Source organism: Leptosomus discolor, chromosome Z, assembly GCF_034619465.1.
Source record: "Leptosomus discolor isolate bLepDis1 chromosome Z, bLepDis1.hap2, whole genome shotgun sequence".
Lineage (NCBI taxonomy): Eukaryota > Metazoa > Chordata > Aves > Leptosomiformes > Leptosomidae > Leptosomus > Leptosomus discolor.
In genome coordinates, this window is record NC_141419.1 from 67,823,734 (window position 1) to 67,850,713 (window position 26,980).

A 26,980-nucleotide genomic window follows, 5' to 3' on the forward strand; every position below is an offset into this window, starting at 1 on the left:
GCCTGAGCGCTCGGGGTTATCTTGAGCTTCGCGCCGAGCCGTCGGGGCAGACTCGGGCAGCCAGCGTCCCTGGGCGAGGAAGATGCTGCCGATCGGGAAGACCACGAAACAGGGCAAAAGGGTAATTCTCCCGTCCTCCTCCCCCGCTCAGCCCCGGTTCCCTGCTCCCTGTGGGCCTCTCCCGCTCCGCTGCCCGGTGCGGGGCCAGCGGCGGGCGCTGGGAGAGGCGCCTCCGCCGCCGTGCGGGCGCTGCCCCGGCGGGACGGGCGGTGGGGCAGGGGCAGCCCCGCGCCGGCGCTGCGGGGGCCGGCGCAGCGCAGAGCCCGGCTACGGGCCGGGCCGTGGTCCTGCCGCGCCCGGCCGCCTCTCCCGCCTGCTCGGGGTCGTGCCCGGAGCCTCTCCTGGGGAGCTGCTGCTCAGCTGGCACAACCCGCCAACCACCCTGGTTAACCTCCCAGTCAGGTACCCGGTATTTCTGCAGGTGAGCTCGCCTTGTGAAAAGCTAAAGTAAAGCCACAATAATAACAACTGTACCTATTCTGTGTTGATTCGTTAAAGGCATTTGGACACCGTTGTCAAATTGAACTTAATGCTGTAACAGTGCATGGAATTTTTATTTCTCTGAACACATAAACTGGAGCCACCAAAGTTCAAAAGCATTTTGCTTAAAATTATTTGATATGCAAACTAAGCTGTGCTAGCAACACATTAAAATAGTATTTTGAGCATAAATCGTCGTTGGATGGGATTTCTGTCTCCAGCATCCTGCCAAACCTCAAATTGCTCTTCTCTTGTCTCTTATACAACTGAATATCAACAGCGTAATATGAGTGCAGTCTCTTATATATGCATGCCCTTTGCACCCTTGTTTAGCTAAAGAAATAAGCCAGTATAAAAAGTTATCAAGGCATCAGCCATTCCAGTCATTAAGGCAAACATATGAGCAAGGTCTACATCAAACTGACATATACCAGTACTGCTACCCTGGACTGCTGCTTGCGGAGGTCTGTAGAAACTGTGTGTCATTCAGAAGGACACCATTATCATTAATAGGACAGTTCTTAGAACTGTTTTTACTTGTTTTCATGTGTAGTGTGTAAGCCTAGAGTAAAAGAATAGAAGGATATGGGAAGAAGTCTATAAGCTCTAGGCCTTTCAGGTAGGTCAGTTGTAAAGGAAGGAGGTGGGGAGGTATTTGTTCTGCTTTTTATTTTTTGGCATACACTCATGCCATCTAACTTCAGACCCCTGGCAGAAGGCAAATCTAAGTTCCCCCTATGGCAATGGACAGAGATAAGCTTCTCTTGAGGGCTCATTTAAGATCTGAATAGCTATTTTGAGAGATTTTTTCTGTCCGCTGATGGAAAGGTATGACATAGGTAGATGAAGCAGGCTTTTCACTTACGTTGTTCAGCTGCGTTCCTGAAGGGAATATCTTCATACAGACATTTGCACTCTTTCCATGGGTAGACAGATGTATGGACTATGTGGTGCAGCTTCACTCATGGTAGGAAAACTAAAGCAGTGAAAAAATGTCTCAAAAAAGCCTCGGTTAGCTTTTTACAGACACTATTTCTTGTTATTAAATACCCGTTCTGTGTACTACAAGATAACATGATGGCACAATTTTCATCTGGATTAGACACGAGTGCACAGCTGTAGGTCTCTGGGGCAGAACAAAACAATGTTGATGCTGAACTTGCGCTAGCTACCTGCTGGTTGAACCAATGGCATTTTATTCATTAAAGATAAAGTAAACATGGTGTGAAGAGATGACATCACACCTATAATAAAGTTTGCCAAAAAGTTAGTTACATTTTAAGCCAATCTGAACTGACCAAGTATTTTAATATTAAGTACTTTGTGCTTTATAGTTATGTCACTCGCTATTAGATGCCCTGATGCTAAATATAATATATCACAGTATATCATATATTGAGATCTGATGGTCTATTCAGTCGTGGCTTACGTTGCTTCTCTGTCAAAAGTGAAGATTATTTTAAGATGCAGTTCAGAAAAGCCAGAACTGTGAAGGAAAACTGCCATTAAATCCTAAAAGTGCCTTGTTAAAAGAAAAATGTTAGTTGGAGTGCATTTAAATATAATATCTATATATTATGCCAACATGTATCCATTAGTTAGTGTTCAGTTAACAGGCAATGGCTGAGGCTGCTTGTATGTTAAAGATTTTTTTTTTCCTCCGCGCTCCTGTTCTCTGCATATTAAAATTCTGCAGCAGGCTCCGCCTACAAAACATTCCTTGGCAGGCAGAGGAAGCAGGGACTTGAGCAATGATCCCTTGGGTGCATTTCTCTGGCCCCATATGAGGTGTTCTGTTTCAACTGCAAATTAGTTTATTGCAAACACGATCTTTACAAAGCCTCCTGACATTTACGTTTAGAACAGAATTGCCCTAATAGACACGATGGGTAAACTGAAAATTACTGAGTTTTGGAGATTGAGTATTGCTGACTGAGTTTTGCCCTGGTCCTGCTGAAATAAAGATGAAAGCTTAATCAGGGCAATATTTTGGCAAGTCCGCAATGTGCAATGGAATGTGATGGAGAGATTTGCAAGGCAACACTTGGCCAAGCTCATATATCTGCACAGCAGCACTGTACAGGGACGTCCCGCCACCTTGCTGCCGTGTCAGTGCCTGAGCCAAGAATGCCAACCTTCTCAGGGATTTGTGGCCTCTCAGCAGCCTTACACTGCTATGCTTGGTACTGGAATTGCCATAGTTGGCCCAATGCTCCTTCTTGTTGGAAAGGCATACTCCCATCCTGCCTAAAAGGTGGTGCTGAGGCATATTAAGTGGTGGTCTTTCCTAGATGTATGGTGTGAGATAATTGAATTAAAAAAGAAGAAATTATTACAAAAGATAACGTACTAAAGGTTGGAGGCTAATTGTTAAAAAATGCTTCCTCTCAGCCTGGAAACCACACTCAACTCTATGTCCATGAGGCTTTTCTTTTTCTTAATCACTCACATTTCATCTAGTGAAATGCTAACGTGCCATGAAGAAAAGATAACTATGGAGGGAAATTTCAGTCTTACCTTTGATTAACAAATGTAGTGGATACAGGAAAAGAATTAATGTAACGGGTCTGCATTCATCCACTTTTTAAAGTAAATAGAATTATGGTTGTAATCCAATTGCATAAATTAGTCCTATTTAGTGTAATAGAAAGATACTTTTTTTAAAATTCGAACAAGCCAATGAAGCAATGAAAAGAATAAACAAATTATATATATTAGGTGCAACCAGTATATGTTGTTCTCATGTTTTTTAATTTTACAAACAAAAATAATTATCGCTTCCCTTGCATTAGCCTGGAGTTCAAGGCAGAAGCAAGGTTAATCACAGAGTGCTGTAAGGTTTGTAAGCTGGCATCTTAAAACATTTCAGGGCAGTGCAAAATAAACAGGATTTTCTTTCACTTTGTAAGCAAACCCAGGCCAGTAAAAAGTCTGTCAGGAAATGGAAGCCAGCACTTTGAGATGTGTCTTATTTGGCAGGAAGATGTCACATGCTTACTTTTCTGTGATGCCTGTTGTGCCATCTTGTGTCGCAAGCTAGTGGTGCCAAGGCTCTGTCAACATGGCATTTGTAGCTAAAGAGCAAATGAGCTAATGAAGAGGTCAGTGACACCAGTGTTCCATTTTAAGAAGTTTCTCACACATTTTACAGGAGAATTTGAGACCGTGTTTTACTTTCATAGAAATGGAATTGGACCACTGACTTCTAGTTCTGGGGACTGTCTCTCTGGAATACAATAAAACTGACTAATGAAAACTATTATGTAATATATATGCACATATTAAAGCCTATGTTGCAAAACACGCTGTCTACCATCCTTTAAAGAGAATTTCAAGAAGGAAATTTTATTACTTTTTATTATTATGGCAAAGATGTTTCTGATCACCCACAAATATTGCACCTGCTTTGCAAATATAGGAAACGGCAATGAGAAATCCTTTAAAACAGGAACTGTAATTGTTAACGTTTCCTCCTGCTTTCTTCAGGGTATTCTAGAGCGCTTAGATGCTGGAGAAATTGTGATTGGAGATGGAGGATTTGTCTTTGCTCTTGAAAAGAGGGGATATGTAAAAGCTGGGCCTTGGACTCCTGAAGCAACAGTAGAACACCCAGAAGCAGGTCAGTTTTACTGGGAAATGGTAAGTCTGTAGTGAATGCAAACACGGTTGCCTAAATAATAAATATATAGGAACTTGTAGTAGGTTTTTAAATAGAAGTGTTCCTTGACACTGGAGAATTACAGTATTAAGAACAGCCTAAGAATCTATAGACCAAATGCTTATTATGCACTTTTTTCTTGCTCTAACACTGCCCGAAAGCAGTTGGCTGGGTCAGATAATGAGCAGTGCAAACATATAGTGGTACCTGTCCAGAATGCTCTCCCAGTCTTCGATAATTGGCAGCCCAGGGACATTTTGACCCAGATACTGTATCTTTGTATTTAGTAACATACAGTGTTTTCTCTCTCATGGGTATTTCCTGTCCTTGCACTGATATGAAGCTTATAATTTGCAACATCTTATGAAAAAGAATCCTGCAGTTAACTACCTGTCGTGTTCTAGTCATTCTAGGACTTTTCTATTGTTATAAATTAACATAGTTCACTTATTAATTCTTTCAGGAAAATAGCAGCTTTTAATAAACAACGGAATGGAAGAGGAGTATTTAATGTATCTGGCTTGTCTATGAAATGGAGAATGATAAACCTCATAAGAACCTAAGAATTGCAACAAACATTTAATGGAGTAACTCTCTTAAAGTGGACAGAGACAAAATAAGCAATCGTTTTCTGCCTTCCAGCGTAAAGATTATATCATTTAGCATAAATAGTGCAAAAGCAGATGCTGTTATCTATTTATGTATGCTTTACTAGCAGAAAGCATTTGCCCTATTGATATGATATGCAGTTAATCCCACAAGCCAATTCAGAATAACCTGGGGAAAAAAATTTTCTTTGTTCTGTTCTAAGCATTTACTGTCCCAAATTACTTTTTCCTCTGTAAGGGAAGAAGGAAGAGGAGGGGAAGAAGGAGAGACCTTTGACCTCTCTGTTACACTGCTTTGTACACATTACCTATTTATTCACCATAATCCTTCTCAGCCTTCAAGTATCACACTGTGTAGCATGCCTAATTTAGGGTCACGGACAGCTTTAGATAATGCAGAGCTCCAGCAAAGGTTTAAAGGGTGATGACCTAATTTGCTGACTCATCTCTCCCAAAAAGACATCCCATCACCTCTCGCTGTTTCTCTCCACCTCTACCTTTGCTTGCCCCTACACTTTCCATCTTACCAATCATGGCACTTATCACACACTCTTTATTTCCCCTTTGCTTACTTATTTTGCATCTCAAAAGCCCTTGACCCTCTCCACATGTCCTTTTGGGAAGTGCCATTGGGAATGCATGACATTACCTCACATAGAGGCAGTTGCAGATGGCTTAAATAGGTTAAATTGGCACACAGATTTGCTTTAAATAGGTGATCAGTAGTCATAGGTTAGAATCCAGTCTTCTAAGAATTGCTACTGATTTGCTAGAACATATTGTCCATGTCTGTAACATAGTTAAAAAATTTTTATAAGTCACTTATAGGCTATTTATAAATATGCCCTTCACTGGAACGGTTGTCATTTCTTTTTGTGCAGAGTGCTGCCTCCCCTCCATTACTGCTTTTTTCTCCTGCATGCTCAAGGGTCATGTTACTTTGAAAGGAGGTGTAAAGAACAGAAAGAACAACTGGCTGAGCCAGCTGGTGTAAAAACCATACAACTATCAGACCTTCTTGTCTATATAAGGAAGGAGGGAGGTTCTGAGAATGCAGCAAGGAATGAAAAAAAAAAAAAAAAAAAAAAAAAAGAAAGAAAGAAGGAGTGAGTTCAAGGCCATTAACTCCCTTACAAGAGTGGAGAAGTTTTACCAGACTGACAAGTTTAGAAATGAGATCTAAGTATTTCTTCTGAGCCAGATCAGGTATTGCTCTGTAGTGAGAAATATGCATAGGCACTTATTGCCCCCATCTCCTGTTAGCTTAAGTCTGTCTTTTGTGAAATGTCCAACTCATGGCAGATTGAAATGAACACTCAGTGTTACACGTCTGACTCCTAAAATGCATCAAATTTTAAACAAACTTTAGCCTCCTATGTGGCTCTAATCCCCATTTCTCAAATGCTGGAGGAAAATACAGTTTCAGTAACACTCTGGAAGTCACACAGGGAGTAAATTATGAAGTGGTTTGGGTTTTTGATACTACAGACTGCTGTGGGCTTGATAATAGTAACAGCATATTCTACTGGTAAGAAAGATTTGCCTGGGATTGGATGAGATTCAGACTGATACTTACAATGCTATTTTTTCCCTCAAACTGTAGACCCATTCAAGAGTCTTCTGTTTACACACCTGAAAGTTTGGGATATGAAATTCCTTATCCATATGTGTTAGATTATGCTTCATTTGCCTACCTATGTCACCATCCTGATTCACACAAATCCCAAGCATTCTTCTAGGAATGCAAGAACTATACTCAAAGAGCACTAACCATGGGGGTAAACAAAACTGGTTTATTATGGAAATGTCATAGAACATTTGTGAAAATTTTGTAGATTCTTTTTCCTTCTTCCCATTTCCTGACCAGTTTTCATCAATGATTTCTCATGGGGGAGAATAGGAAAACAAACTACAGAACACTAGAAATATAGCCCTTTTAGTTGGGATCAATAGCCTATTTCAGTGCTGTAGGAAGAAGCACTTGAAATGTTTTGATTCTGTGTAAAGGTTTTAAGACTTAAATTTGATCCTGGTAGTTCAGGCAGATTCCAGGGACTTTTTGAGCTGTAGCTCTGCTGTAATCTGTGTTCCTGGATAGGTCTTCATGACTGCTGGGAAAAAAAAGCATTGAGTTAAATCACAGTGTGTTACCCAAGGCTGTAATTAGAAATGAAATAGCGAAGTAGTAGAGAAAATCAAGGGACACCACACTACAATGAAACCAGAGGTGCTTACATGTATGCAGATTGACTCTAGCAACTCAAATTTCTGTTTGAGCTTCTCTAGCATAGGAAGCTGTGTCTGTTGCAGCTGAAGGGAGTAATTTTATTTTCATGACACATTCACACATTTCCCTAATGACACAGATTGTCTGTAGACAATGAGGTATGGTAAACCAGGATTTCGGGAAAACTTTCCAAACATCTGCCACATAAACTGCAGTGTTCTTGTGTGTGTATGGTACCTACAGAATAAACTACTCCTGATTTGCTAGGAGCTGTTGAGCATTTTAACTCTGTTTTACATGATCAGTGGTGTTCTGGAAATTATTATAATTATTGTTCTACATGTATAAATTCAATTGACAGCTCCTGTTCTGTTCCTGCTGTGGTGATTGCTGTGCACTGCTTACAGCGATGAAGGCAGAATCACCATTACAGAGCCTGCTCCCAAACTCCTAATGTAGGAAATTTGTCCATTAAAAGTAATGCTAACCTTTCCTTCAAAAGGATTGTTGGCTCTGTAGTAAAACCATCATATACTGACTTATGAGAAGAATTAAGTCTGTGTTGCAAGTCACTTTTCTGCAGCAACAAATAATCTTTTAATTAAGCATATATTTAGCAAAACAGAGCTTCGGTTTTGGCTGACCGGGCTCAGCTAGAGTTTTGTAGGGGGAGAAAACTAGAAAATACAAAATAGAGATGGTAATGGAACACTGTATTCTTCCATAAAGATATCATCTGGTCCCTTAATTTGTGCCACGATACTTTCTTCTGTTTTCTTCTTCATAGTCTAGAAACTAAAAAAAAAAAAAACAACCCAATGTTTTTTTTTTTTTATTTGATGACCTTTTTGTCTGGTATTCTCTTCATAAGACTTATTCTCTAGGCCTTTCACCATCTTAGTTGCCCTTCTCTACACTCTCTCCAGCACCTCAATATCTTTCTTGTATTGAGGTGCCCAAAACTGAACACAGTACTCGAGGTGTGGCCTCACAAGTCCCGATTCCTTGTTGTGCTTTCATGTTCTTTTGTCGAATGTCTGCTTTCCCTTCCTAAACCATCACACAGTTCTATGAAATGAAACTCGGAGGTCTGAAAGACCGCAGAAAGTAGAAGACAGGCAAGCTGGCATGCAAAACTGAATCTACTGATAAACTAGATAATAGAAATCTTCAGTCACTCTTAGCAGAGAATAACTAAGAGAAAGCTTTCTACCTAATGTTCTGAGAGTGAAAAGAAATTCTACACAGACGAGGGTACTGCTTCTACTCTTTTGTACTGGCTCTTCTAATAAACACAGTATAACTTATTTTACAATAACAGTACTTCAATAAACATTTAATTTCAGGATAACAACAGTAATAACTGTACCAAACATCTCTTCTTTTGTCCTTCTTAATTCTTTGCAGTTCGTCAGCTTCACCGGGAATTCCTCAGAGCTGGATCCAATGTTCTGCAGACATTCACCTTTTATGCCAGTGAGGACAAACTAGAGAACAGAGGCAATTATGTCGCTGAGAAAATAAGTGTGAGTAAAACTCTGTTTTGACTGAGACATGAAATAAATGGATTCATTTCAAAAGGTTTAGTAGAGAGATTATCAGGTACTTCCACAGTTTGTCATAACAGTTTTGGCTGTATTTGAGGACCAAAGAATGAGATGATGCAATTTCAGAATCTGGAATAGCAAGAAAGACAAGGTTAAAGGACAAAAAAAAAAAAAAAAGGGGGGGGGGGGGGGGGCAATGATGAAGAGAGAAAAGAGGATGCCCACATGGTATTTTTCCCATCTGAGGAGATTAGTTTACTAGAGTTTTGACACGAAAAGTGTAGGGAGGACAAAACATACAGAGAGCAAAAGCAGTGAAAAAAAGAAACACTTTAACATTGAGAAACAAATTATCTGCAAAAGTGGTGGAGAAACCTAGTGACAATGGAATGTTTTTTAGAACCATGTCTTCAACAAAGTAACAACTGAAAAGTCCAAGGTATACACTTTAGTCAATGTGCCCTTTCTCACATGTAAGGGTAATTGTTACAGCAACAGAGTACCATGTTGCTGTTTTCTTAACCCCTACATGAAGGAGTTGTAGGATGCTGTGTGTGTTCACTAGATGCAGGCATTAGCTTCACTGGGATTTCTGGCACCAACATTTCTAGACAGTTCCTTTGAAACTAGAAGGTTTGCCACTGAGTATTTTCTCTGATCCTTTCCCATTTGCTCCTACTGCCTATTTCAGCCTCTGCAAAATAGAGAAGATTCTCAAGGGGTCAGGGAGGAACGAATATCTTTGTGAAGATATTCCAAGTCAGAAATTAGAACAATCTGGACACTAGGGAAACACTTGAGGCTTAATTAAGAGGTCATACTAAAATGTCATACGACCAAATTTATCTGAAATGCTGTACCTTTACATTCAATAGATGCAACATTGAAATGCCTGAAGTGGTAGTCCCAGGAACACAGTGCCTCTGGAACAAGTCTTGCTGCCATGCAAAATTATAAGAAGGGCTGGGAGAGCACCTAGTATTGGGAATGCATTGCAGCAAAGCTTTCAAGAATGGTTTGCTGCCAGTGCTAGAAGCAGGTTCCTCCAGGCTTTAACTGGTTTATGACTCCACTTCCTGGAGTTCCCAAACATGTACCTGAGCACAAGTGCACATGGAAGACAATCTGTCAGCAATAGCCTTAAAAATTAGCTCAGACTTTTGAGGCAGACATGGAGAACTTCAGCTGAGAGAAGCCTATGTAGATTTTAAGTGGTCCATGGGCTGCTGAGAAACATGCTCTAATCAGTAGTTGTTATCTATCCCAAATAATGATTCTTTTCTCAAAATCTTTTTCTCAGCTTAACCTCTTTTTCACAAGCTGTTCTAGTCACCCTGATCTAGGTATAGAGGGAATGTGTCTTTCAGTCTAGGTGATTAAACAATCATATATAGTGCTAAGTTGCTCTTTACTATTCTTAAATTGGTAACTTTAACATCAGCTAATTAATGTTATCTTTTTTTTTTTTTTTTTAAATCCATAACTCTGCATGAATATTATGTCTTAAATTTTTACAATTATCAAAATACTAAAATACATTTTAAAAGATGAAAAATTAATTGAAATTAGTACATTTTTTTTTTCCACCCACAAAACGCCAGAATAAAAGCATACACTTAATTGTAACTAACTCATTTTCTAAGAGGTAAGAAGATTCCACTTCATGCCAAATATTTGTAAGATGTATTAAAGGTACTACGTTTTTGTAGGATTTGATAATATGATAACTTAGAGGTGGAAAGAAATTTGTCTTCTAATGTTTGTTATTTTTTGAAAGATGCTGATCTTCCTAACCAGTATTATTAAAAATTGTAAAAGAATATGAAGAGGCCGTTATGGCTTTTGACTGTTTTTGTCCTTTTGAAATTTTTTCCTGCTTTGAAATTACATGCATGTTTCTGACCAGGTAAAACTGACATAATCTATATTCGTACAGGGCCAGAAGGTGAATGAAGCTGCTTGTGACATTGCAAAAGAAGTGGCTAATGAAGGTGATGCCTTAGTGGCTGGAGGAGTCAGTCAAACACCATCATACCTAAGCTGCAAGGATAAAGCAGAGGTTAAAGCAGTCTTTCGAAAGCAACTAGACGTCTTTATGAAGAAGAATGTGGACTTCCTAATTGCAGAGGTAAATCTGTAAAAAAAATTACATGCCTTGAGCTGGCACAGATGTCTAGTCTACTTTAGGGAGTACAAGTATATATTGCTTCCTCCTTTAAAATTTTCTGCTAGGCTTTTATGCCAGTCGTATCAGGTATTTTTCTAAATCTGCACCTGCAAGCATCCTAGAAGAGGACGCTGAAACCTGAATTTCTACTTATGTCAAGTCAAATTCTGTACTGGTACAAAAAGCATAGATTAATGTGATCTTGACTAGTTCCTATTTCCTCCTATACACCATAAGCAATCAACCTAAGGTGACTTCTCTAGATGAAAACAGTTCTTTAGGGATAAATGCCTAATTAACCTCTTGTACGGGCGTTCTTATCGTGAAACAAGAGTGTTGTGGTCAGTGAACTCAACTGAATTCTGTTAGTGTGAATCAGAAAAAAGGCAAGTAATTGTATTGCTGGTGAGTTTGAGGTCTGGAGTAATGTGTTACTGCTTCATCTCCAAGAAAAAAAAAAGTATTTCAGTTTTAATTTCTTTCAGTATTTTGAACACGTTGAAGAGGCTGTCTGGGCAGTTGAAGTTCTAAAAGAATCTGGAAAGCCAGTTGCAGCTACGATGTGCATTGGTCCAGAAGGAGACATGCATGGTGTGCTGCCTGGACAATGTGCTGTCCAGCTGGTAAAGGCTGGTAAGAATCTGTTTTGATATGCCTTTTAAAGGTACAGAACAAAGTAAAGACCTTAAATATTGAGATAATTGGATGTGTATCTTAAGTAGGTAGCTTCCCAATTAAATCTAATAAAATTTTTGACCCTGTAGAAAAGCTTTTATGTGTACTTTACTAGAGCAGTCTTGTAAAAAAAAATGGAGCTATGGAATACCAGGATGGCATTGGGAATAGTAGCCACAGGCAGCTGGTAGTGAATAGAGCAAAATCCTAAGCTTATTTGAATTTTTTTACAGACCCAACCCCAAATTCTGGAAACATAAGCAGAATCCAAAGCCACCTTTGATTCTCTGGTCATGTTTTTAGAAATGTATGGAGACAGTTCAAACCCATGATGAGAGAATAAGAGGATGAAAAAATTGATCTTTTTGCCTATCAAAGGCTGTTTTCTGCAGGACAAAGCAAATGGCAGAAGAAATTAATCAGGGTCATGATGAATGATGGCACAGGGTTTTGTAACATCTGTTCTGAACTACTGTTTTCCTTTGGAGTTAGAGTTGAACCTGTGTTAGGAACCTGCTAGCTATTTGCATATGTGGCTGTACATAATCAGTCTTCACTGATTAAGCACTGATAAGAAAAGCAACTGTATGAGGGTGGAAGATATGAGTCATCATCAGGAAGCTAAAGAGAAGTGCAACTGAGATGTAAATGGAATGATCAACCTCAGGAGAGTTGAGGCTGGCTTTAACCCAACTGCCCTGTTTTCATAATGCTGGTGTAAAGATGGACTGCTCTGCTTCTGGAGTGCTGTGGCTGAGACTTTTCACCTCCCACTTCCTGGAGAGATGTGACTGGAAGTTATTTTCTTCCTAGGTGCTTCTATTGTTGGAGTCAACTGCCATTTTGATCCAGATACTTCCCTGAAAACTGTGAAACTGATGAAAGAGGGCTTGCAGGCTGCTAAACTGAAAGCTCACCTGATGTCCCAACCACTTGCTTTCCATACACCTGATTGTGGGAAGCAGGGTTTTATTGATCTTCCAGAATTTCCCTTTGGTAAGACAGGGGTATATTTTTTTCTTTTTCTTTTAAATTGTCTGTTCCTCTTTTCCCCCGCTCTTAGTAAAGCCAAAGCTGCAAAATGTCCTTCTATACAATAGGATGAGTCCCAATTATCCTGTCTGGCATTTTCCATTGAGGGATTGCAGTGTAATATTGGGTTAAAGATCACCCACATAGTGATAGTACCTCAGCAGTATCACAGCATGTGAGTGAAAGTGAAATTATGGTGAAAACAAAATGCCACAACCTAAACTCAGCTAAAGAATTAATTCTTCCTCATGTTGTAGAACCTGATTGACAACAGCTATAAACAGTCCAAAGAAATGAACAAGAGCAAATACACTGAAAAACCCCCAGCGCTCTGTGTTGTGACATCTCTCCCACAAGCCCTATAACATTTACCTGCACAGGGATTTAATGTACAATGCGTATGCAGAACCGGATATAGGTGCATGACTATTGCACTCATAATGGTTCAGTCTTGCAAGTCTAACTGTCTTATATAAAGTGAGACTAGAGAGAAGCCAGAAGAGGGAATATGTTCTTTGATGTTGCTAACAAATGGATTAGCAGTTTGAAGATGGATTCATGACATGTACGCTCAGGAGAAATTCTTCAAAGACTGAAAGATTCAGCCATTTTATGCATATATAAGGCTTGTGTGTTTAGGGCTTATTTCCACCTGGGATGTAGAAGATCATAATCCCTTTAAGGTAAAAGGACAAAATCAGACTAAACATTTTAAAATTGATTAGAAAAATGCTTTCATTTTCAGGTATCATATACTATTCTTTTCAAGATCAGACTTTAAAATAAGATAATGAAACATTCAAAACTTGAATTTATGGCAAAAAAATTGAGATAGACGAGATTTTCAGGAATATTTTTTTTCATTCCTCTCTTTACATAAACGAAGAAAAGAGAATAAAGCATAAGCCCGAGGCATTCATTTAATGATAATAACATGTTTGAATTCCGAAAATACTCTGGGATGTTTAAAAGTGTTAGGAACTCATTTATCCTGTTCATTCCTTCACATACCTCCTCTGATTGCAAGGAAAAAAAAAAAAAAAAAAGAAGACAGAACAGATGCAGTAAGTAATCAAGTGAATTGAAGGATCTCCTTTTTGGTTTGCTATGGTTCTTGTCTTGTATGTTATAAGCAATCTGTATGAGATCTTAGCTTTCCGAAATTTCATGAGTCAATTTGAGAAGGCTGGTTTTGTGAATGTTTTCAATACCCAGAAGGAGCAACTGATCACTTGACAGCAGATAAGCAGTTTGGTAAATCATTGTTAAACTGGCCCAGTTAACTCTGGTTTTTGTGGAAGGCAATATGCACAAAGAGGTATTTAGATATTTGAAGTGTACATAACCTCTGTACAGGCCAACAAGAGTTCAATTCCTAGGAAGCATTGGCTATGTTGTATTGGCAAACTTCAGCATTAAGATGCCGGCAATATTTATTTATCTATATAACTTTTTCCAGTTTCCTGTGTTTTCCAGTGACAGGACAAGGGGCTTGGGCACAAGCTAGAACACAGGAAGTTCCACCTCAACATGAGGGAAAATATTAATTCCTTTGAGAGTGACAGAGTACTGGAACAGGCTGCCCAGAGAGGTTGTGGAGTCTCTTTCTCCGGAGATATTCAAAACCTGCCTGAGCACAGTCCTGTGTGACCTGCTGTAGGTGAACCTGCTTTAGCAGAGGGGTTGGACTAGATGATCTCCAGAGGTCCTTTCCAACCCCTACCATTCTGTGATTCTTTGGTTCTCTTCTGTGTTACTGCGATTGTTCTGAAATGTCACCAGTTAAGCAATGACAAAGGTTTAGAAAGAAATGTCCTGGTCAGTCAAAGCAATTATCTCAAGCGCAGATACATAGAGGCGCTAAATCTAGGAGCAGGCTAAAATCTTCTCATCAAAAATTGATAAAAATGTCAATCTCTTTTTATTATAAATGATAACATAAACTGTTAAGCTGTAGATATTTAATTCTGAATGAAGCTAACAAAAGAAATGCATTGACAGGCATGCAAAATGGAATGTTAGACAATTTTGGGAAGTGGAAAATCCCAGAAAACAATGTGGCAACCTCTTTTCATAGAATACTGCTTGGTTTTAATCACCATGTTTCAACACATGTATGGTGGGTTCTTATGGCAGAGTCTCTCCCTGTTTCTTCAGAGAAGTTAGGTTGTTGCTGTCCTTACACTCCTGAAATACAAGGGCTAATTCACAGAATCATAGAACAGTTTGGGTTTGAAGTGACCTTAAAGATCATCCAGTTCCAATCCCCGCGCCATGGGCAGGGACACCTTCCACTACACCAGGTGGCTCAAACACTTCCAGGGAGGGGCAGCCACAGCTTCTCTGGGCAACCTGTTCAGTGTCTCACCACCCTCACAGTGAAGAATTTCTTTCTCATATCCAATCTAAATCTACCCTCTTTCAGTTTGAAATCATTACTCGTTGTCCTCCCTGATAAAGAGTCCTTCCCCATCTTTCCTGTAGGCCCCCTTGAAGTGCTGGAAGGCCACTAGAAGATCTCCCCGGAGCCTTCTCTTCTCCAGGCTGAACAATCCCAACTCTCTCAGCCTGTCCTCACAGGGGAGGTGCTCCAGCCCCCTGATCATCTTCGTGTCCCTCCTCTGGACCCACTTGGGCAGATTCATGTCTTTCTTATGCTGGGGGCTCCGGAGCTGAACATAGTACAGCAGGTGGGGTCTCACCAGAGCAGAGCAGAGCAGGGGGGCACAACCACCTCCCTTGACCTGCTGGCCACGCTTCTTTTGACACAGCCCAGGATGCAATTGGCCTTCTGGGCTGCAAGCACACACTGCTGGCTTATATTCAGTTTTTCATCCACCAACACCCCCAAGTCCTTCTCCCCAGGGCTGCTCTCAATCCACTCATCGCCCTGCCTGTATCTGTGCTTGGGATTGCCCTGACCCAGGTGCAAGACCTTGCACTTGGCCTTGTTGAACATTGTAAGGTTTGCACAGGCCCAACTCTCCAGCCTAGCAAGCTCCCTCTGGATGCCCTCCCTTCCCTCCAGCATGTCAACCACACCACACAGTTTGGTGTCATTGGCAAACATGCTGAGGGTGCACTCAATCCCACTGTCCATGTCCGACAAAGACGTTAAACAGCATCAGTCCCAATACCGACCCTTGAGGGACACCACTTGCCACTGGTCTCCACCCGGACACCAAGCTGTTGGCCATAAGTCTGAGTGTGACCATCCAGTCAATTTCTTATCCACTGAACTCTCCACTTATCAAATCCAGGTCTCTCCATTTTTTAGACAATGATGAGTGGGACAGTGTCAAATGCTTTTCACAAGCCCAGGTAGGTGATGTCAGTTGCTCTTCTGTTATTCACCAATGCTATAACCCCATTGTAGAAGGCCACCAAATTTGTTAAATACAATTTGCCCTTAGTGAAGCCATGTCAATTGTCACCAATCATCTCTCTTCTCCATATGCCTTAGCACAGTTTCCATGAGGATCTGCTCCATGATCTTGCTGGGCACAGAGGTGAGACTGACTGGCCTGTAGTTCCCCAGGTCTTTCTCCTTTCCCTTTTTAAAAATGCGGGTTATGTTTCCCTTTTTCCAGTCAGTTGAACCTCACCAGACTGCCACAACTTCTCAAACATGATGGATAGTGGCTTAGCCACTTCATCCATCAGTTCCCTCAGGACCCTTAGATGCATCTCATCAGGTCCCATGGATTGTGACAGGGTGGGTGATGGAGAAGACAGGGAAACACTCGATAATTTTCCCCTGGAGTTTAGTTGCTTATACAGGTACAAATTGAGTGCAAGATGCTGCATTCTCACTGTTGATTATTTTGTATTAATTTTCAATTAGCATTTTAATGATATAGAGAAACAAGGAACTAATGAATTTTTGCTTCTGATGCACTCTCTCACATCTGCAGGACTGTTCACAAATTTACTTTTATTTAAACAGCCTTCTAAAATAGCTTCATCTGGTTTTCCTTCTGATATTAGACCATCTACTTCCTATGTCCAGTCATTCCTTCTGAGACCAATAATTTTTGTTTAAGAACATTTCTTTTTTTTTTTTCCTTCTGCTTTTTATTTTTTGAAACTGTCTCTTAACTACCCATTGGACTTACAGTAGATCTGCTTTGTATCACCTTCTTGTATGTTAGGCATTTTTGGGAAAGGATGTAGGGAGAAGAATCGTACCTCTCTGCTGTGTTGCTGGAGCCCTACTACGTCACCATGGCTTCTTTGCCCAGCAGACTGTTCAGTGCACAGACATCATGCTGCACTTGCCTGATAATCATGCTTGCTCATCTCCTGCAGATGTGCATAAAGAAGTGAGAGAGTGAGAGGCTTTTTATTCCTTTATTCCTTTATTTTCCTTCCTTAAAGTTTCCTCTTCAGCCCCTGGTCTTTTCTTTCCAGTTCTGCCACTCTTGTGACTCCTTCCCTTTAAGATCTGCTTTTCCTTGCACTTTTCCTTTCCTTCCACAAGTCCTTCTCAGCTCTGTTATCCCTTCACTCTGCTCACTACAACCTGCAACAGGAAGAAGGGTTCAAAACAAAAGATTGCATCTTAACTTACCTACACACAGAACTTTCCACAAGGAACAAAGTGGTCTGAGGGAGCAAGCTGCTTATGGCTGGGATTATAACTAAGTAAGGGATGGCCTAAGAAATAGCTACAGATCCCAGCTGTCAGTGAAACAACTGGCTGCCAGTAGCTGATCTTGGAAAAAAGGTATAGTAAGCATTCCTCAGGAATAATAAGCATTCCTGTTGCAGGTAGGCTGATACCTTCTGCTTTCACAGACTAGAGTACTGTAATCAGATTTCCCAGATATTGATTGTTTATTAGGAACTCTTTAGAAATGCAGGTGTAATATTGAAAATACTCCAATACTCCAGCTAAGAACCCTGGCAGAATGGCAAGCATGTGACTTTGGGCTTGATTGGTCTCAGAAGATATTAGGTGCTGTTTTGCAAGGCCAAACAAAAAAAGCATAACTCAGCAGAGCAGAATCTGAAAGTTAGACTTCTGAAAGTTTGCATCATTCATTCTAGCTCAGACAGTTCAAACATGTACACCTACATCTACAATCAGTTTTGCAAACAGTGTGCAAGTGTTTCAACAACGTGATTTCTTACCAAAAAATGTGCTGAAATGGAGCATGGTGGAAATTTAAGACATTAATATCTTTGCAGGTCTGGAGCCAAGAATTGTAACCAGATGGGATATTCAAAAATACGCAAGAAAGGCCTATGAGTTAGGCATTCGTTACATTGGAGGTTGCTGTGGATTTGAGCCATATCATATCCGAGCAATAGCTGAGGAGCTGGCTCCTGAAAGAGGATTTTTGCCAGAAGCTTCTGAGAAACATGGTAGCTGGGGTGATTGCCTGAGCATGCATACCAAACCCTGGGTCAGAGCAAGGTATGGATATCTGACCTGGAAAGCACACCAACATACTCCTTGCAAAGGCTTATATTGGTCCGTGCAGCAGACTGGCTTAACTGATATGGAAGTCTAAATATCACTGCAAACATTCTATGTGTTAATAATTTTGAAGAATTAAATCCGATGTGGGAGCAGGAAAGAGGTGAAGGGACAGTAGGAGAGCTCTAGAAATTCTCATCCCTCTTTAAAACGAAGATTTGGTCTGGTCTGAACTAATGTGAAATTAAGTAATGAAATTTAAGATCAAAAACTGACAGACTGCTGTAAAACACCTCCTAATGATTAGCAGCTTATAGTGTTCCTTCCAAGGATGAAAAGATACTTTTTAAGCATGTAGCATTTTGTTGCATGCTTTCATTCGCACTTCTGTATCTAAAGTCAGTCTGTGCAAGTTAGATGACCATTTGCCATGGTCATTTAAGCCAGATTTCCTTTAGTATTGTGAGGTGCTGGAAAAAACCCTGACTTTCCTTTTCTTTCTTTAGGGCAAGAAAAGAATACTGGGAGAATCTGAAGCCTGCTTCAGGCAGGCCATATTGTCCTTCAATGTCAAAGCCAGATGGCTGGGGAGTGACCAAAGGAGGCAGGGAGCTGATGCAACAGAAAGAAGCAACAAGTGAACAACAGCTCAAGGAGCTCTTCCAGAAAAAGAAGTTCTAATCCACTGCAGTTGTGTGAATATTAGAATGATTTATCTACAGAGCATCTCATGCTTCATGAGAAAATCTGTGAAGATGAGTACCCTGTTGATTTATCAGTTAACACGTAATGAAAGAGACAAAATGCAGAAAGAATGTGATTATAGATTAAATATGTCAAACTTCGACAATAAAATCTTTCTCTGGACAAATAGTTTAGAGAATACACACTGAGGTTCTGTTAGCTATGTGCCATTAATTGAGTAGACACAGAAGTACATGGAAAGTAATAATTGGCTCAACTCACTTGTGAAAACAGAAAAGCCTATCTATAAATATGGTATCAATGGACTTCAACTCCCAAGTCTGTTTTCAGTTTGGGATTATGGAGGAGCTTCCTCGGACCTCAAGATTTGTGGAGGACTACTTCAGGGACACACAAGCTGCCAATGCTTCAGACACAGAGTTATCTATAGTTGCTTTCTTGAGGTCAAGAGAATATAAGTAAACCAGAAAATACATTTATAATTGGAATCAAAAGATAAGGAGAATGAGATCTTACATGAATTTCTTATATGCAGGAGAAAGGTTCAGAGAACTTTTAGGAAAGAAAAATGACTGGTAAATAACTCACTTTTTTTGTCTTGAGATACCATATACACAAGGTTTACTGGAGACTAAAAGGCTTAAGAGATTATTCTGAAATTTTTAAAAAATCAAATAAATTAAAAATGATATGATGGAGTAGTATTGTATTATCTTCACACCTTAAATCATAAGAACTCAAAGAGAATTACGTATCTTCAGCAAACAAACTAAACGATCCAGCTGATTTCTGGATATCACATTGGAAACACTTGGTTATCTCAAAATCGCACTTAAAAATGAAAGCTCCCTAAAATATAACTCCTGTTCATAAGAGTAGTAGAACATTCCATGATTTTTTTTAAGCTGGCTGATTCCCTCTAGAATCTTAGCTATAAGAAATCATCAAAAACCCTGTTAGGAAATAGATCAATCCACCTAAATTAAGAACATGCATGGACATTTGTACACTGCATTTGTTGCGAAGGGTTTTCTTATGAAGGGTATCACTAGACTTGGAACCCATGAAGGACATCTTTCATGGAATCACAGAATGTTAGGGGTTGGAAGGGACCTCTATAGATCATCTAGTCCAACCCCTCTGCCAGAGCAGGTTCACCTGGAGCAGCTAGGATGGTGTCCAGGTGGATTTTGAATGTCTCCAGGGATGGAGACTCCACAACTTCTTTGGGCAGCCCATTCCAGTGCTGTGCCACCCTCAAAGTAAGGAAGTTCCTCCTCATGTTTAGATGGAACCTCCTATGTCCAAGTTTGTGCCCATTACCTCTTGTCCTGTCACCGGGCACCACTGAAAAAAGACTGCCCCCATCCTCCTGATACCCACCCTTTAAGTATTTATAACCATTGATAAGATCCTCCCTCAGTCTTCTCTTCCCCAGGCTAAAAAGCCCCAAGTCCCTCAGATTCTCTTCATAAGAGAGATGTTCTAGCCCCCCAATCATCTTTGCAGTCCTCTGCTGGACTCTCTCCAGTAGTTCCCTGTCCCTCTTGAACTGGGGGGCCCAGAACTGGACATGGGACTCCAGACGTGGCCTCATGAGGGCAGAGTAGAGGGAGAGGATAACGTCCCTCGAGCTGCTGGTCACGCTCTTCTTGATATATCCCAGGGTACCACTGGCCTTCGTGGCCACAAGGGCACATTGTTGGCTTGTGGTCAACTTTCTGTCCACCAGGACTCCCAGGTCCTTGTCTGCAGAGCTGCTCTCCAGCAGGTTGACGCCCAGCCTGTACTGGTGCATGGGGTTATTCTTCCCCAGGTGCTTGACTCTGCACTTGCCCTTATTGAACCTCCTTAGGTTCCTCTCTGCCCAGCTCTCCAGCCTGTCCAGGTCCCCCTGACTGGCAACACAGCCTGCTGGTGTGTCAGCCACTCCTCCCAGTTTTGTGCCATCAGCAAACTTGCTGAGGGTGCACTCTGTCCCCTCATCCAGGTCGTTAATGAATATATTGAGCAGGACTGGACCTATTAGTGACCCCTGGGGAACACCACTCGTTACAGACCTCCAACTAGACTCAGCACCACGGATCATACCCCTCTGAGCTCTGTCAGCCAATTTCCAGTCCACCCCACTGTCCATTCATCGAACCCACACTTCCTAAGCTTGCCTATAAGGATGCTGTGGGAGATGGTGTTGAAAGCCTTGCTGAAGTCAAGGTAGACAACGTCCACTGCTCTCCCTTCAGCTACGCATCCAGTCACGCCCTTGTAGAAGGCTATCAGATTAGTTAGACATGACTTCCCCTTGGTGAATCCACATTGACTACTTCTGACAACCTCCTTTTCCTCTACATGTTTTGAGATGACCCCCAGAACGAGCTGCTTCAACATTTTTCTGGTGATGGAGGTGAGGCTGACTGGTCTGTAGTTTCCCAGATCCTCCTACTTGCCCTTTTTGAAGACTGGTGTAACAATGGCTTTCCTCCAGTCCTCAGGCACCTCTCCTGTTCTCCATAACCCGTCAAAGATGATGGAGAGCGGCTTAGCAATAACTTCTGCCAGCTCTCTCAGCACTCGTGGGTGCATCCCATCAGGACCCATGGACTTGTGGATATTTTTGTGAAAAACCGCACAACTTGGATTTCCCACCCATTCTACATTAAAGCCACTACCTTTATGAAAATATCATTCTCAAAGTTAGTGTTGAAAGCTTTTATTGGACTACTTTTTATGCGTAAGCATACGTTATTATTTGTATCCACGTTCATAGAATCATTAGGTCGGAACAGACCTCTAAGGTCATCAAGTCCAACCGTTGACCTAACACCCCCATGCCCACTAAACCATGTCCGGAAGTGCCACATCTAAATGTTTTTTTAACACCTCCAGGGATGGTGACTCCACCACTTCCCTGGGCAGCCCGTTCCAATGTTTGACTACTCTTTCAGTAAAGAAATTTTTCCTGATGTCTAATTTAAACCTCCCGTAGCACAACTTGAGGCCATTTCCTCTTGTCTTATCACTAGTTACTTGGGAGAAGAGACCAACACCCACCTCACTACAACCTCCTTTCAGGAAGTTGTAGAGAGTGATAAGGTTTCCCCTCAGCCTCCTCTTCTCCAGGCTGAACAGCCCCAGTTCCCTCAGATGCTGCTCACAAGACCTGTACTCCAGACCCCTCACCAACTTCGTTGCCCTTCTCTGGACACGCTCCAGCACCTCAATGTCTTTCTTGTAGTGAGGGGCCCAAAACCGCACACAGTATTCGAGGTGCGGCCTCACCAGTGCCCAGCACAGGGGCACGATCACCTCCCTGCTCCTGCTGGCCACACTATTGCTGATACAGGCCAGGATGTTGTTGGCCTTCTTGGCCACCTGGGCACACTGCTGGCTCATGTTCAGCTGGCTCATGTCAACCAGCATCCCCAGGTCCTTTCCCGCCAGGCAGCTTTCCAGCCACTCCTCCCCAAGCCTGTAGCGCTGCATGGGGTTGTTGTGACCCAAGTGCAGGACCTGGCACTTGGCCTTGTTAAACCTCACACAACTGGCCTCAGCCCATCGATCCAGCCTGTCCAGGTCCCTCTGCAGAGCCTTCCTACGCTTGAGCAGATCCACACTCCCACCCAATTTAGTGTCATCTGCAAACTTAGTGAGGGAGCACTCAATCCCCCGCTCCAGATCATCAACAAATATGTTAAACAAGACCAGCCAAAATACCGAGCCCTGGGAGACACCGCCTGTGACCAGCCGCCAGCTGGATTGAACTCCATTCACCACCACTCCATGTGCTCGGCTGTCTAGCCAGTTTTTAACCCAGCTTAGAGTGCACCTGTCTAGGCCATGAGCTGCCAACTTTCCTAGGAGAATGCTGCTGGAGATGGTGTCAAAGGCTTTGCTAAAGTCCAGGTAGGTGACATCCACAGTCTTTCCCTCATCGACTAGTCCAGTCACCTGGTCATGGAAGGAGATCAGGTTGGTCAAACAGGACCTGCTCTTCATGAACCCATGCTGGCTGGGCCTGAGTCCCTAGTTGTCCTGCACATGCCATGCAAGCACCCTCAAGATGAACCGCTCCACAACCTTCCCTGGCACCAAGGTCAGGCTAACAGGCCTGTAGTTTCCCCTGATCCTCCTCCCAGCCTTTCTTGTAGATGGAGGTCACATTGGCAAGCCTCCAGTCATCTGGGACCTCCCCAGTTGACCAGGACTTTGATAAATGATGGAGGGTGGTTTGGCCAGCTCCTCTGCCAGCTCCTTCAGTGCTCTCAGGTGGATCCCATCTGGCCCCATAGACTTGTGGATGTCCAGGCGGCCAAGCAAGTCTTTAACGGCTTCCTCCTGAACTACAGGGGCTTTATTCTTCTCTCGGTCCTCGTCGTCCAGCACAGGCCACTGATTACTCTGCAGATTGCTTGTCTGACTATTAACGACTGAGGCAAAGAAGGCATTAAGTCCCTCAGCCTTTTCCTCATCCTTGTTGACAATGTTCTCCTCCGCATCCAAGAGAGGATTGAGATTCTCCTCAGCTCTCTTTTTGTTGTTAACATACCTGTAGAAACAGTTTTTGTTGTCTCTCACAACAGTGGCCAGCCTGAGATATGCTGATATACTGCAGTTCAGGAAACATTTAAATATGCAACACTTTAATGGGAAACTTCAGATATCCTTTTCAGACTGTTATTGGCAGACAGATTTCAGAAAAAGCTATCTGCCTTCACCAAACTTATAACAGATCAAAATAATCTGAAAGCCAAAAGTAGACAAAAGAAAAAAATGGGTATTTTAAAAATGTAGATTATTTGTAAAGCATCAATATAAGTATATATGCACTAACTTAAACTCCTTTCCTTCCTAAATCTCCTGGATCTTCCCCCTACAGACAGTGGAATAATGCACAATCTGTAAAACAAAACGGCCAAATCTTTGATCACCACCAAAATGCAAGCAGCATTAAAGACATATGCCTGATAAAGTGGCTTAAAATACAAGCTACAATTGATAAATAAGTGTTTTGAACAATCTACCAATTTAGAGACTTCCTGGGGCAATAGGATGCAGCTTCACCATCACACTCTATATAAGCAGCTGGATTGATTTTTTTTTTTGAAACTGTCCAAACATGCAAGAATTTATATTGAAGTGAATGAGTTCACAACACGGAATATTGAAGAACTGTGGTATTTAAGAAGATGATCAAATACGATTTTAAGTATTTATTTTTAGATACCCAGTTTAAGAACGATGAATTTTAACAGATGCCAATAATTATGAGAAATATTTAAAAGGCTGTTTGAAGCAATTCAAAATGAGAGCTGACCCAAGGGGGAAGCTGTACAATCCCTGATTGATTCACACCACAGGCTGGGCTTAGAAAGTAGTTGACTGTGGGATGAAAACAAGTTGACAGGGTGCTTTATTGATCATTACAGAATCCCAAACTATCAAAACCAGCCCCAAACACACACCCTCCTCAAACTTTCCCCCTGCCACATCAAGCAGCAAAGACAACAAGGCTTTACTTCCCATCTCTTTCTGTGTAACAGCGAGGGGTAAGGGAACTGTTAGATTTGTTAAAGCTTTCTAATGGTTTATTACACGACTTGCTAAGGAAATAAGACAGGCTAACAGCACAATCCTAGGAAATCTGTTTCCTTAGAAAGCCTGTCTGAAAATCTAGATAGGATGTGAAAGGGCCTTTAGAAGGTCAGCTCCTGTATTTAGTACCCTAAGGCAGGATCAGCTATTCATAGTGGAAGACATTTGTCTAACCTGTTTAGAAACACATGACAGACCTCCCATGCCAACCCCAGGCAGTCTGGTTACTTCACTCTTGTCAACAACTTTTTCCTGGTTTGAATATTCCTCAATGGAATTGAAATCCATTATTTCTTTCCAGCTTATTACAGACATGAAAAATTTATTCCCTTTATTTTTGCAGAAGTCTTTCGTATATTTGAAGATTTACATACATTCCTTGTTTCTGTCTCAACTGAATGGACCCTGTTCATTCATTCTTTTGCTGTGGCACCTGAGTCTGTAATTCATCATATACCCAGAGATAACCTCCATCAGATCTTTTCCCAGAGCTTCCTACCTCTATGGTTTTTTTTTTTTTTACTGCAAGCAGAAGTGAAGTGATCTGAACCTTGGAAGTTCAGATCCAGAAGAGAAAGAGTCTTTGCTACCTAAAGAATAAACCTTTACTCAGAGGGCTGAATGACAGAACAAGAGGGATCTGAACGAACCCTATACTTCAGAAACTACAAGCTCTCTGTGCTGCACATGAGAAGATGGCTACATTTTTAGTCAGCTCTGGAGTTTTCCAGAACCATATGCAAAAAAAGGCCTAAAACCCTGCTGTTTGCTGTTTACTCTTTAATGGGCAGGTGTCGGCCTGATTTATCTGTAAACCGTAGGAAAGGAGCGCTTTTTTGTAAAGAAGGAAATCTTGGAGTAAGGTACAAAATCACAGAAAATCTAGGTTTTTTTCCCCTGTTCTTTTCAAAAGAGAGTTTTCTAGGAATCCTACCAAATCTGAAATCTCTATGTACCACAAATTTCTTCCTAAAGCGGTTTGTAGCTTATGCCTTCTTTTTCAACTCTATACATAGAATAGGTTCAGTGATGTTTAATCCAAGCATTAAAAGAAGTGGATTCATCTGTCTTGTTCAGCTCCATTGACTTTATAAATCATCGAACATAAACTAATCTCATTTCATCCTGCAATGTGTAAAATTATTCTAAGCATAGACAACATTGAAATAAGATGGGCAGAATATTATCATAAAATACATTATTTCAGCATCTTGCTTTATTACAAAAATTCTTCATTACCTTTTCTATATGTTCCACTTTATTGAGAGAGAGACAGTATTTGGCAAGTTTCATCAACCTTCACTCCATTCAATTCCATTGAATTATGATACTAAATTTGGTCAATTGTGTATGCCTCTGTATATACACATCTCCTGAGACAGATAGCAATCAATTACATCCCAACTTTAGGAATCTGATGATGGACTTTCCATATATTTTGGTCAACTTCACCTCAGAGCTTCTGTGTCCAGTAAAGCTGTAAAGCTGAAAAGAAAAGCAAATTTGGGTAACAAGACGATGCAGAGTGGAGGAAAGTTGCTAAGAAATTAATTTCAAAGCAGATTGAAGAAATGAATGTTTGGAATAGGGAGAAGCAGTATGATTCTTACAACTAAGAAAGCAACAGCAAACATGTGTCAATCAAAAAAAGCTTTACAAGCTTTACCATTTATTGACGACCGATTCAAGAGTGTTTTGTAGCATTCATTTGCAAACATTTGCATGTCATCGTTTCAGTGGAATTGAAGGAAAGAGATCAAATGACAACTGAAACACAGAAGGAAATGGGCAAAAGCAAATAAGCCCTCCTTTGCAATTTACCTGTTTGCAAATCAAAACAGTGCTATAGGGAGACCAAACCTGTTCGGACCAGTAGGCTAGTCTTCGCCTTTTGGCAGACGGGGTAGCAAGGTTTATAGTAGGTGTTATGTAAAATCCCTCGATCAGTTTTTACTTCTAATCAAATAAAAAAATACCTAAAGTTCTTTCCACTCAAGAAAAAAAACAAGAATATAAAGACTGTACTATCCTTTGGGTCAAGCAGAAGTGTTCTACTGCCATATTTGAAAGGGAAGTCTTTTCCTGTGAAAGGAAAGGCTTGTATGCAGGAAAGTTTGCATGTTCTTTTCAATTATGTCAGCTGGCCTGCTGGCAGATCCTGCTGGTTCTTCCTACAAACCTTTCTGTGAAAAGTACTCTGTAGTATCACAGTGCTACAGCTTCATGGAAAATAAAAAATGTATCCTATTAAGGCAAAAGCTTTTTAAAAATCTTTCTCACTATATAATTTCTGCTCAGACTTTCTCTGTATGATGAAATTTCATCAAACTGTACTTCAAAAACAAAGGCTTGTAGCAATCTGTGCACATACTGCCTCCTGGTGACTCTTTGTATGGCTACAGGACAGGGGAAGGTGGAACTCAAATGGCTTCTCAGGTTTGTATACACAGAAATCAGAAGAGCAATTAATTCCTATTTAATTTCAGAACAGACTTAATTACACCTGTATTTCTTACTTAACAAGGAAGAGTTTTCTTTACAAGAACTGTCAAAGCTAATTAAGTCTCCAATTGTGCAATGTTTCAGTTTTATTTTACTGCCAGAATAAAAGGGCTGGACTGAAGTCTTTCTTTGAATATGGCCAAGCCAGCTCTTATTTAAAAAAAATCGGTTCTCATACAATGTAGACAAACATTTCAACTATAAGGAACAGGACAGTGAAGAAAAAAGTTGGAAGGTAGTTAACAAATGTAAACTGTAAAAGATATCTAAATACTACCTTCTCCTTGCCTCCCCTCTAACACTAC

The 26,980-nt window shown here is 41.0% G+C and overlaps 1 protein-coding gene across 1 annotated transcript; it reads left to right on the top strand.

The window, feature by feature from the left end:
* Positions 1-82: 82 nt before the first annotated feature.
* On the top strand, positions 83-18,557 carry LOC104348421 (betaine--homocysteine S-methyltransferase 1). The gene is made up of 8 exons (XM_086479723.1): positions 83-121; positions 4,027-4,159; positions 8,441-8,559; positions 10,517-10,708; positions 11,233-11,380; positions 12,236-12,418; positions 17,645-17,873; positions 18,383-18,557. Exons 1-8 carry the CDS (start codon positions 83-85, stop codon positions 18,555-18,557), a joined length of 1,218 nt encoding a protein of 405 aa, XP_086335849.1.
* Positions 18,558-26,980: the final 8,423 nt, after the last annotated feature.